We start from the raw sequence: 13,587 nt of genomic DNA, 5'->3' as shown, positions 1-13,587 counted from the left end.
AGGCTAAAAAAGTTGACTAGAAAAGGTTTCTGAACAGTTTGTGCAATTCAGTTTAATCAATCAGCTGTTATTGGCATGCATTGTGTCTATCCATACAATGAGGTAAACCATTGATGTTTAAATGCCACATGACAAGTAATTCACTACTGCTCTTGCCCTTCCACAGCTTTCTCAAATCACTTAGATTTTCTGTCTGTCAATCTCATGAATCTACTGAATAGTAGCTTTAGCCCAATCACTTGTGCAATATTTTAAGTCGTTTTAATTTATCTACGAGTTTAGGTTTTATTTATTTATTTATTCCCCATTATTGTTTATCCTTACCCCATCTGTTATTTTTACTTATTTATTTATTTTTAATTTAATTTAATTTATTTTCATTCTTAATATATATTTATAATTTTCTATTGGTCTTTAATGTTCTGCTTTTATTATTGCTTTGTGTACTATATTATGTTAAATCTATATTAATTTTATTGTGTACCCCAGATGTAGGGCAACAGATCTACGGATCATAGTATGTACTTGCTTTTGTTGTCCCTTGCCCATCTTGGGGTATAATGTTGTTAATGTATTTTGTTTTGTACTGTTATGGCGAATAAAATAATAATAATAATAATAATACAATTGTCATTATGTAAACGTATTAACTTCGTGTATTCGTTTAATATCTTAAACTGTCCATCTCCAAATAAGCTGTATGCTATGGCATAGGCAGCCCTATGTAAAAATTAGTCCTATATACGCAAGACCAGCGCAACTCTGAAAACATAAGCCATTTAAAGATATGGAGAAAACAATACTATAATGACACTATTCGGTTTGGGGTAAATTGTTCTGTATTTGTTTTACCCAAACCAAATAGTGTACACTATTTTCTTAAATATTTTTAATGTATGTACATGTGCTTGTAAATGTGATTGCCCGAATAAATATTATTAAAATATTATTATTACACCTATAATGTCCAACCCATATCTCCCCATAAAGGCTTATGAATGCATGCAAACTATAGACACCAATGAGGAGTGACAACAAACACTCTACAAAGTCTCTACAAAAATTGTTGTATCATGTAGTTGAGATATTTAAAATAAACCTAAATGAATTGAATCTGATTGAACTATTAAATGCGTTTTGTGCAATCACAATCTGAATATTCCAAATCGCTAATGATAGGAATGTGTATAATGAAAGAACCTGTTACCGTGAAAGTCTTTTACTCATTCTAAATTTGTAATATGCTGAAAATATTACACAAAACTTATCAATTAGTTTTGCTAACTACTAATAGTCTAATGAAATATGAAACAAAACTTAAATAATGCCTATAGCAGCTACACAAATCTGACAGTATATTCGTTAATGGTTTCATCCAGTCACGTTGTATCTGTTGACATATTATTATTTCAATTTGAAAACTGAGGTGACCTAATCTCCGCGGACAGAACTCCATGGGACACCGGCATTATAAGTGGCTTGGTGAAGTTCGTTCAAGCCATTGCCAACCATCCTTAGATCATCATCAGAGAGTTGCTGTTGGTAGGTAAGCACAAGTGCTCCGGATTGGGTGTTCTTATCCAGGGGAATTGGGAGAGCAGTGTCGTCATCAGTTGTAAACGTTGCTTGTGTGATGTCAGCGGGCCGCTCGTCGTGCAAGGGCCGTTCATAACTGTATCCGGTTAGAAACAACTACCTGAATGTTTGCTGCCACCTAGCGTCTCAAACTCACCAATGTTATGTCGTTCAATATTTATTTATTATTAATCTGGACGTCATTGTTGTCAAAGAGATGTTGAATGAGAACACTTGGAGTGATTATGTTGGTATACTCTCTAGTGAGACTAATACCCAAGTGTAGACATGGTAGTTCAATCAGAGTTCGATCTGCTGGATCGTCACCTGCCTCCGGTCTACCCAAAATCCTGACAAAACCAAAGAAGGAAAAAAAACCATTAAACTTTGAACAGGGACAATAACGAAACCTATCATTTTAAAGGGTTTCTCTGTAATACATATCGGAATAAATTAGTTTGTTAAATCTCTCTTTGTTTTCAATTGGAAACACTGTTATGAATTTTGAAAATCTGCTGTTGAAGTGACTATTATAACTCCCGCAGAAATAATGAAAATTCAGTTCACTATTCCCTTCCAAACTACGGAGCTTTTGAATGCAGTTGATATAGGTCTCTAAGGAGTAAAATAGGGGGACAGTCTGTGGGTAGAAAAGGGGCTGGAGGAGTGGGATGTTTGTGGATCGAGTTGGCCTTAAAGACCCACCTTACTTACCTTCTTACGAGCCTACAGCCCATGAATCCAACTGTATCAGAGACTGTTGCAGCGAATTGTTCGGGCGTTAGATACTCGGCCGCATCATTAAAGTATACTTTCACTGTTGATAATCAATGTATATACATGGTGTTTAATACCGCAAACCTTTCTATAACATAATATTGTAATAGTCTCTTTATAAAAGTAAAAGACTGAAAAGTACCACTCTTTACATTTCGAGTTGTCCCTCATTATGTCTCTTTAAAAAGAGTGGTGGTTATTTCACTCTTTTAGAGGGGTTTCACTCCAGGACAGAGTGAAAAATCACTTCAAACTTCAATCTAAAAGGAAGACCACTCGAAAATGAGTTGTCCCTCATCATAGCTCTTCAAAGAGTGCCTTTTCACTCTTTTCCTTTTTATAGAGAGTAAGCGAGGTACACTCATGTACAAAATGTTCGCTAGGTAAACTTAATACTGTCTGTGCATAATGTTATTTCTGGGTGTGACCTTTTTGTGAACTGTTAAGGACTAGATATACTCAGGTTTGCTAACAACGGAATCCATGGCTTTAAATATTAAGCTTGAATAATTGACTCCCCCCCCCCCCCGTACACTATTGAACCAATGATCCATTAGCTTGAGAAAGAAGTTTCATCGTGGTGCCTTTAGGCGTGGATATCGGCCTCTCTAAATATTTATGCCTGTTGAATCTGATTGTGGGTATGTTATTTTACAACAGAGGAACACTGGTACCTGTTTCTTTAATGCATTCCTCCAGAATATAATAAAAGGTTGGATTATCTTTAGACGGGTAGAACTTATGCTCCAGATAGACAACCATGTAATTGGAGAGTAGATGGCCAATGTCTTCACCCGCTGGTCCAACATGTGATACCTCAAGATCGTAGATCTAAGAATTCAAAAAGAGAGCAGTTAATTCAAACCGTCCTGTCAGTGCTAACCTAAAAAAGGTTACATATAAAAAAATACCACGCCAGTATGTGGTATTATGTACGTCGGAAATGTTTCTGCCAATCCTTAGTTTGTGCCTAAGCAGTGTTTATTATAGCCAATCACTGATTATACAATATTGTGTGTTTATTGTGCGAACAAGGAGCTGGAAGTTGTTTGTGAGTGCGAAAGTTGAACCACTCTCAAGCACTTTTGAAAACTTGATTCTTATCAGTAGTAATTATTATGCTTAATGTAACCCTTTATGACAATGAATACCTTTGCAGAGTTTTCTTTTATAAAGATGGAGCTGGCATGAAGGTCTCCATGGATCACACATTCTTGTTTCGTTGCCATGGCGTCTCGAAGCCTCGCCCTATTCGCAACGATCACTGGATCATTGCACACTAGATCGTACAGTTCCTTCACTGCAGGTGACTGTCTCTCGATGTTTTCTTCCTTGTGTATGCTTTTAAAAACATAGTTATTGAGGAACTCATGTGCCGCTTTTATGAGGTCCCTGAAGGTATCAAACATTATATTTACCTGAATATTTGCGTAAATATTCGCGTATATACATCTTTTGAGAGAATACGCAAACAAATCGGTTAAATAAATGGCATGTTTTCAATTCAGTTTATAGATGATAAAACTACATCTTCTGGAAACCAGCACGCTTTTGTGAAGGGGGTTATCAGGTTTTAATGTCCTTTCTTTTACCTGAGGTCTATTTTTGTAAGAATGGAAGATAGAACTGAATTGCATGGCAGTAACGGCTTTACTGCGCAGTGGGAATATGAGAGAGCTTTTTAGATTTGCAAAGATTGGGTTTGACGAACGAGAACCGGTAATATTCGGTTTGCTTCGGCCTCTCTCTATAAAAACTGTTCAAATTCCAACAGATTCACTATTTTGTGGTATTCCCTCTTTAATATTTCCATAGTTTACGAACTGGGTCCAATTTCATCGAGTTGCTTTAACAGCAAATAATGTACTGCTAAAAAAATCAGAAAAACAGGATATTCACAAATTGAACATGATTGTGGCATGGTATAGGTTTTTTTTTATTCTGGTAAGCAACCCTTTATGTGCTTAGCTACATATTGAGCTTAAGCAGCTTTAGGAAATTGGGGCCTCATTTGAATACCTACTTCGGCCTCTCCGTTTGCTTGGTGATGTAGGTCTCACTCACAATATTCTTATGTGTACCCCGATGTAGCTTAGCAATGTACCGTGCCACGTCTTGAATAGCGGGTAGACTAGCCTGGCATCGTTGGAACATGTGTCGTAGGATGTCGTAGTCAAAGAGGTCTTGCATTACATCTGCATCACAATAATGGTGGAATCAAGTTCAGTTCATAACCTGCTTGAAAGATTGTATTCCTTCGATCCCCGGTTCGAATCCTTCATTTGACCTAAAATCTTAAAAGATGAACCGGTTTTGGGTTCCTACCTGATGATAGTGTGTAATGGTCTTCAAACCACAGTTAATAAATCTGACCATGGGATAGCCCTTGGTTCTTCATGGTTAAATTGAAGCCTAAGGCTCCTGGGTGCTGTATAGCGAACTCACAGCTTCATTTACAGGATGAAAACAAAAATAATTATTCTGTTCAAATTTTCACTCTAAATGACCTTTATCAGAATACACTTTGACCTTGAAGATGAGAACACCCATCATGAGATCCCAACCCCAGCACCGTCACCAACAAACAAAAAAACTTGCCAATACTCACAATAAGATTTATCTTCATCACAGAATATTGGTTCCGGTACAGACCCCGGAGCGAGTTGATTCATTACAGACAGGCTTGAATACTCAAATTTGTTCCTTATTTTAGGTACCGCTAGTTGTGGAAGACACTGTAAATTGATCATTGGAAAAGAAATGAAACACAAACTGCAGGTTTCTTGTGTTTTAAGAATTTTGTCAGAATCTCCTGTCAGAACGGCTCTGTAAATACACACAAGTATCAATGACTCGAGTTAAAGCGACACGTTGCCTTGGATCGGGCGAGCCTCCTTGGTCTATGGAAAACGTTTGTTATAAAATGCAAACGGTTAGAAAGATGTTTTACAAGTAGAACATAATGATCCACACAAAATATGCCTCGAAATTGCACGGTGTTCCTTCTACGTCATCAACTAACACGGCACGCCAAATGTATCCCAATGTATATGCATTAAAAAAAAAACTGTCAAAATTTTGGCTCAATTCGTCATCAAAGTTGCTATAGCAAACAGTGAAAGAAAAACTACTCTTGTTGCACAGAATTGTGTTTTATCGGATGCTTTCTCTAAAGTGGCATCACTTCAAATGGTGTTGCTTCTACAGCTGCTCCACTGTGCTGTTTTATTAGCAAGTTATAAGTTGTTATGGTCATTCTTTGGTTAGGCTACTACAGTACCATGTCTGAGTTGCTGTAATGTTGACCAAATAATGTCATATCCACGAATGTTGGTTAACGGTTGTTTAACCTACTTTTTGTCTATTTTTAGTAATATTTATGTTTCAACTTTTCTTGATGTAAAAAAATAAACTCAAATCAGCCTCCGGTAGTGAAGCCTTTACTTCTGAAATAAACCAAGCAATAAACAAAACGAGAAAAAAGACATTCTCCCCTTAACTTTCTATTACGAAACTTTGAATGGCATCAGTTTTATGAAAATTCCAATGTCTGACCTTCATGTATCCCATGGATTGCTTAACGATGACGGATGATCCAGTCTTAGATGTTATTCTGAATAACCAGTTTGACTCTCCACCACTCAGCTCCTCAGTAGTGCATTCAAGGTGACAAAACTATGAACAAGAATATCAAATAAATCAACAGATACACGAAGTACTCTAAGCAGCAAATCAATCAATCAGAAGATATTTATATAGCGCCAAAAAAACCACACAGTAGCACGCTGTGGTAATTGAATAAGATAAATCAAGCAATCATACAAACCTCATTGCCTAATTCCTTTTGCAAACGTTCCCAGTCAACATTACACTCCACTTTAGTGTCTGTCTGTTTGTCTGCCATTTTGAAAATTGTGAAGAATGTTTGTAAATATTTTCACACTGGAACAAAATACAGCATGCACTGACAGCATGAAGTTGCGTTATGATGATGGCGGAAGACGACAGGGCTGGTGAATGGCAGGAAGCTCGCGTGAAATTTTAGAATGGTGGTCCGAGATTTGCGGGTATATAAAATTGTTTTTTTCTGCAGGCAATTAAATGCATTAAATATTCAAGGAGATTTTGACTAGCATGTTTTTGGCCATCTCAATGTATATGACCTAGTGTTACAACTCTTCTTTTTTTATGAGAAATGTACTAGCATACTTTAACGCTACCACAGTAATGGGCCAATTCAAAGTAAAACTGCCCAAATAATAGGCAACAAAATGTTTGTTCTTTCAAAATCAATACTTAATGTTTGTCATGTTCCCAATGGTCCAGAGGTGTATTATAAAAAAGGATTCGGTGATAACAAGTCTTAAAATACGGGAGATACCCTTGTATGGTCACAAAAATGGTAAAAGATGCGAAGAAAATTGTTACACTTGACACCATTTTCTAAAAAACACAAGTCACTGGACACCTTTGGTAATGGTCAAAGACCAAGGGTCGATTTCACGAAGAGTAATTTTAGGACTAGTCCTAGGAGATATACACATTGCATGGATAGTCCTAAGTTATCGAGACTAACTCGAGATAAGACTAGTCCTAACTCTTTGTGAAATCCACCCCAGTATTCTCACTTGGTGTATTCTAACATTAAAAACGAAATCACAAAATATTTCAAACCCGTGAAATTTTGAACTCTATTGGTCGTCGAAGTTGCGAGATAATTGTATACAAAAAATATTTAAAAACAAAAAAAAACACTTCTCACACGAATGAGGTGCATACTGGTCTAGCTAGCTATCAAATTTTATCACTGGCTAGACCAGCATGCACCTCATTCGACAGTTTGCGTTTGCGCAATGGTATTTGCGAAAAGGTCTATGGGCTGAAGGAGAGGGCGCTATCAGTCAAAGAAATTTAGATACAGCTCACCGTATTGGGGGGGGGGGTCATAGTTCTCCTGGCAGAACGGCTCTGTAAATACACACAAACCTTTAGTATCAGTATGACCCCCTATAAACTTGACTTTTGACTCGAGTTAAAGCGGCACGTTGCCTAGGATCGGGCGAGTTGGTCTATGAAAAGCGTTTGTAACCGTTTTTTTTTAAATAAAATGCATATGATTAGAAGGATGTTTAGAAGTAGAATATAATGATCCACACAAGTATGCCTCGAAATTGCACGGTTTTCCTTACACGTCGTGAACTACTACGGCACGCTATTGGCCGACCGTGTTTGTTTGCAAAATAAAAGGAAACCGTGCAATTTTGAGCCATTTTTGTGTAAATCGTTATATTCTACTTCTTTGTAACCATTATGCATTTCTTTAAAAATTGGTTTCAAATGCTTTTATTACCCCAACTCGCCAAATCCAACAGCAACGTGTCCCTTTAATATCGGTTTAACTCCTAATCCAGAAAAGCTATTAACAACTTTATCAAAATGAGTCACAACTGAATTTATTTTTAAATAGAAACTACAAATAATATAGACCCTAGGCCGTTGTTGTCTGTGTTGGGACACTATTGTGAAAATGGCACCGAGTGTTGTAATGATAACTGGCTGTTCGACCGGGATAGGGCGTGCGACGGCTGTGCATCTAGCAAAGAAATGCAACGGCGATTTCAAGGTAGGGTTTTAAAGCTTATTATGATTAAAGGCAGTGGACACTATTGGTAATTACTCAAAATAATTGTTTGCGTAAAACCTTTCTTGATTACGAGTAATGGGGAGAGGTTGATGGTATAAAAAATTGTGAGAAACGGCTCCCTCTGAAGTGCCATAGTTTTCGAGAAAGAAGTAATTTTCCACGAACTTGATTTCGAGACCTCAGATTTAGAACTTGAAATCAACCATCTAAACGCACACAACTTCGTGTGACAATGGTGTTTTTTTACTTTCATTATTATCTCGCAACTTCGATGACCGATTGAGCTCAAATTTTCACAGGTTTGTTATTTTATGCATATGTTGAGATACACCATCTGTGAAGGCTAGTCTTTGACAATTACCAATAGTGTCCACTGCCTTTAACAAGAAGAAGTAACTTTGCCTCAGTCTTACACTTATCAGTCTAAAGCAGATCTTAAATTAGGAACTGGGCCGATTTCACAAAGCAATACAATTCACCGCATTGAATCATTGTGACATCACACTTAAAGGCAGTGGACACTATTGGTAATTCTCAAAATACTAGCATAAAACCTTAGTTGGTAACGAGTAATGGGGGAGAGGTTGATAGTATAAACATTGTGAGAAACGGCTCCCTTTGAAGTAACGTAGTTTTTGAGAAAGAACTATTATTTTTTCCACAAATTTGATTTCGAGACTTCAGATGTAGACTTTGAGGTCTCGATCAATCATCTGAAAGCACAAAACTTCGGGTGACAATCGTGTTTTTTCTTTCATATTGATCTCGAAACTTCGACGACCAATTGAGCTCAAATTTTCACGGGTTTGTTATTTCATGCATGTTGAGATACAACAAGTGAGAAGACTGGTCTTTGACAATTACCAATAGTGTCCAGTGTCTTTAACAAAATCGGCTCCTGGTCTCTAATTGGGATCTTAGAAGCTCATTGGTTCCCGGTCCCTAAAAATGTTTATCCATCATAACGAGCAATTTAGTTAAAACTGACAATACTATTAATTTATGTTTTTATTTATTTCCTCAAAACCGCCAAAAATGGAGCAGATAAAAAGATTCATGAAAACTTACTAAATTTATAAAAATTAAATGTTCTAATCTTACTATTAGGTGAATTTGGGTGTGATACGCGTACAGACCTGTCGTGGACCCACACCATGGAGTAAAGGTCACCCCGTATTAAACCGGATATAATAACGTTTAATCATGCTATAAAACACTGACATAAAACGCTTCAGTTATCAACCGTTCAAGAACCTTTCATGGAACTGTTTTATATAAATGCGGGTTTACGATGGTACGGGCTTCATCTGGTCAGTGATTTGGCAATTGCAATTAAATTATTATGCGCATTTTACTCTGGGTTTGATAAATATTCGGACACCTCGATAAACCCTTCTTTTTACGAATGCGATACGAATTTTGACGCTACAAATTCACAAAGAGTAATCTGCATGCATTGCAATGTCCTTGAGACCTGCGAAACACTGTGCGTAAACAAGCTAATTAACGTCAAAATGCGTATCTATAATTCGCGTTCGCAGGAAGTAACAAACCGGTCTTAAATCAGTAAAAAAATCCCTTTTTGTTTGTAGGTTTACGCCACCGTGGTTGATCTTTCTGAAACGGCAGATCTGGAAACAGCCGCCGGGGACTCACTCAATAAAACTCTGTTCATCCGGGAACTCGACGTCACAAAGGAAGCAACTATCTCGGCGGCGGTTGACGAGATTTTACGAGAAAATGGGAGGATTGATGTCCTGTGTACGTTTGTTTTCAAACCGACCGGAATGCATTGCTCAAAGCTCGCTTGAGATACAGTTATGCTCAATGGCGAGGTGTTAAAAAGATTAATTTTGTAATAGCAAGGTTCTACCATGGAGGTATAAGTACCACGAGGTTTCAGTGATCACATGCCCTTTCGAAACCACTGCTTCGGCTATGGGTTCGACTTTAGGTTCCGTTCTCTCGTCTGAAGCCCTGAGCGTCTTACGCAAAGCATGCGTAATTTTATTGTCAAAACACGGCCGCGGGGTCAGGCTAGCCCGAGCCGAGTCCAAAGCCGAAGTCGTGGTTTCGAAAAGGGCTAAAGTGCATGCTGAAAATGTCGTCACAAGACAAAACAGCATTGCGTACCGTTTAAACTGACTTGTACCAAAACCAATTCTACTAAATAATATTACCCCTGAGCAACTCCGCCATACCCCTAACCAAACATTATTTTATTTTGTTTTACATTTTATGCACACAAATCGCGCTCACCCAGCACTGACTAGCTCGAATATCTGACGTCACACTCAGAGACTTGTGAATGACGCCAGAGTTCTGCCTGAACCTACGTCAATCCCCATTCATAATCACATTTGTACACACAGACATTGCTATGGGAAGCTTTACGTCACTGCCTGCATGAATATCCATTGAAATAGTTGTATCCAATGAAACTACTGATTCTACCAAACCAACACCTGGAGTTATCCTTACATGTAAAGACAGAGGCCAGTCTAAGCTCTGACGAAAGGTCTGAAAGAGCGCCCTCAAGAGTTCCTGTCCATTTTTGAGAACATGCTTTTAAAACTGTTTAACCGGGTGAAATGACCATTCCTTACGTCCACCACTTTTAGTGCACTTTGGGTTTACCAGTTCATTTGGCGTCATCTATCTTTTCTGTTCTTTTCAACAATGCTACTTATGAACCAACAGTCAACAATGCAGGAATCTCGCAGTTTGACGATCATTTCCTACAGCAAGATGTCGATGATGATGATGATGACTTTGCAAAACCTCGAGCCATGATGAACATCAATTTTTGGGGTGCTGTCCGAGTCATGAAAGCAGTACTTCCAACCATGAAGAAACAGAAATCTGGGCGTATTCTCAACATGTCCAGTTTAACAGGAGTAATTGGTGGGTGCCTCACTCAGTCCTCAACTTCACATTGCATGTGACGTCATACGCTCAAAAAGCTTCTTTATCGTAATAGACCCTTCCCATGAAATATGTAAATTGCACATAGCGCGTGCGCACTAACATTTTGGTTGGCAAAATGAGGGAAAATCGCGCTGTTTTGTACATGGCTAATGGCTGCGTGACGCAGACGCGATTGCGCGTCTGCTTAGTGCACAACTCTATGGTGTTTGCCAACCAGTAGGGTCTGTACGCATGCGTAAATGTAATTAGCATATTTCATGGGACGGGTCCATTGGAATTAAACGTCCAAGATAATCCAGCAGACTTTTTCCAGGTAAAATCCATTGTTCTCGGTGATGTGCACATGCTCAGAACTACGTAAGGGAATGAACAGTTACCTGGTAAGTCTGCTGCCACCTAGCGAAATATTTGTTTTAATTAAATAATAATATCTTTTTAATTTGAAGGATCACCTTTTTTGTCTCTGTACTCGGCATCCAAGTTTGCCCTAGAAGGATTTTCCGAGAGTTCTGCACTAGTTCTTCGAAAAGCCTACAATATCAGGTACTCAACTTCTTCCTTTTTATTGGAGGGGAGGGGAGTAGCTAGTGTTTGTACTATACTTCTTGAAATAAATGATTTGACCAATCAATTTTAGGATCAAACACGCTTGACGTAAAATTTGACCAAGTTAGACCGCAGTCCGTGAAGTGACTTCAGCAAGAGGTCCGAACAAATCCCTCTGAATACTTAAAGGCACTGGACACTTAGTAACGACTCAAAATAAAACTAACTTGAAACAAGCAATGAAGAGCCGTTGACAGTATAAAACTATGAGCGAGAAACGGCTTCTGCCAAAGTAATGTAGCTTTGTAGAAAGAGGTAATTTCACACAAAATAATAAAAGTATTTTATTATGCATCTGGAAGCACACCCGCGCTCAAAGTAATGCAACAAGGGTGTTTTTTCTTCTTTCTTTTCTAAATTCTCTTGCAAATTCGATGAACAATCAAGCCAACATGTTCACAGGTTTGTTATTTTATGCAATTATATTATGTTGGGATACACCAATTGAGAATATTGGTCTTTTTCAAATACCAAGCGTGTCCAGTGCCTTTAATTCCCAGTGCCTTTAATTCCAGTGCCTTTTAAATTTTGGACTGTGATTATGGTCCCAGAGGTCATTCGTGGGTCCGAATCTAGACTTTCCAACATTTCTGGCCCTTTTCACAACGAATCCTACACTCGTTAATGTCTATGTTTGGTGATGATTGAAGGGTGTGTCATACTCCAAAATAGAAACTTCGGTTATGCAACATAGTCCAGCATCTTCCTGAAGTAAACTGATAGAAACATTGAGTCATTAACCATCTACAACACTACTCAAAAAGAGGTATTCACATGGTGTTACCGCAAACCTTACATAATTGATTAGTGTTGTTTTTTGTTGTTTTTTTATCCCGGGAGAATAATGGTTTATTGTCGACATTTCAGACAATCATACACTAAATCCTAACTTGATTTATCAATACAGAGTTAGCTTGTTAGAACCGGGTTGCGTTGAAACTGCCCCACTTATTAACGTGGCGAGTTCACCCTTGTCTGTTTCTGGAGCTTGGGATGACGTCACGCAAGAGATGTTCCAAGGCTTCATCACTACCATTGAGAATTCCATTAAGCAGGAGCCAGAGGAGATTGCCCGCTTGGTTGAAGAGATCATCCGGAGCGATAATCCACATCTTCGCTACCAAAGTGATGATCTTGTTAAAGGTTATGTGGAGTTGAAAGTGGTTGACAGCACGGGGGATTCCATATTTGAAGCAGACACTGGAATGTTTAAATGATTTCAATTTTTTATACGAATTATTTTGGTGTTTTTTGTACGACACAAAACCTAGTAGGCCATTTTGAGGTCTGGAGGACACAGTATACTAAGATTTGGTTTGGGTACATGTCTTTGCGCACCCCCCCCCCCCTAGCAAACAGTCAACTTCTATAGTGTCCACCTAATCTCAAAAAGACTAATGACCATTGACGAAGCCTACATTAAACTTTACACCGTTTGAAAATAATGATGATAGAAAACTTCCCTTAAATATAACTTGCTGAGGTGCTTTAGTTTTTGAGAAACGAGTTAAAAAATGTCACGAATGTTATTGTCTCATGAAAACGAGGAACATTATTAATTTAGCATGTAGGGCCTACAATACAATTTTTGATATTTACGTGACCCTCCTAATAATAATAATAATTATTAATCACTGACACCTTAAGATGAGGCAATTAATAAATCAACCAACAGAGAAACTTGTCATAAATGCTTTTCTTCATTTATTTTATTTTCATTTTGTCTGCCGCTTTTATGACACGTGCATCGCACTCAATCAATGGAGCAAGTCTAATTTTAAAATGTGCAAGTAAATAGATAAGTAATGTATGAAACAAAAATGGGTTTTCACTCGTTTATCTTGACTCTTGTGACAAGTTAAAGGCACTAGACACTATTGGTAATTACACAAAAATAATTGTTAGCATAAAAACTTACATGGTAAAAAGCAATGGAGAGCTGTTGATAGTCTACAACATTGTGAGAAACGGCTCCCTCTGAAGTAAAATAGTTTTTGCGAAAGAGGCAATTTCTTAATCAAATAATATTAAAAGACTTCATGTCTGAGGTCTGTTCA

The 13,587-nt window shown here is 37.9% G+C and overlaps 2 protein-coding genes across 2 annotated transcripts; one reads left to right on the top strand and one right to left on the bottom strand.

Moving 5' to 3' along the window:
* Window positions 1-638: 638 nt before the first annotated feature.
* On the bottom strand, window positions 639-6,361 carry LOC117303604 (methylthioribose kinase-like). Its single transcript, XM_033787814.1, has 8 exons — window positions 6,179-6,361; window positions 5,908-6,027; window positions 4,961-5,087; window positions 4,376-4,547; window positions 3,504-3,744; window positions 3,027-3,183; window positions 2,290-2,392; window positions 639-1,925 (listed from the first exon to the last, which is right to left on the bottom strand). Exons 1-8 carry the CDS (start codon window positions 6,254-6,256, stop codon window positions 1,754-1,756), a joined length of 1,170 nt encoding a protein of 389 aa, XP_033643705.1. The 5' UTR covers window positions 6,257-6,361; the 3' UTR covers window positions 639-1,753.
* A 1,518-nt stretch (window positions 6,362-7,879) lies between these two features.
* LOC117304012 (retinol dehydrogenase 8-like) lies at window positions 7,880-12,747 on the top strand. The gene is made up of 5 exons (XM_033788490.1): window positions 7,880-7,975; window positions 9,589-9,757; window positions 10,697-10,900; window positions 11,371-11,467; window positions 12,438-12,747. Exons 1-5 carry the CDS (start codon window positions 7,880-7,882, stop codon window positions 12,745-12,747), a joined length of 876 nt encoding a protein of 291 aa, XP_033644381.1.
* The last annotated feature ends 840 nt before the right edge of the window (window positions 12,748-13,587 follow it).

The sequence above is a fragment of the Asterias rubens genome, chromosome 20 (genome assembly GCF_902459465.1).
Source record: "Asterias rubens chromosome 20, eAstRub1.3, whole genome shotgun sequence".
NCBI classification, from domain to species: Eukaryota; Metazoa; Echinodermata; class Asteroidea; order Forcipulatida; family Asteriidae; genus Asterias; species Asterias rubens.
The sequence above is the reverse complement of the archived record's forward strand: the minus strand, read 5'-3'. Positions and strand labels throughout refer to the sequence as shown.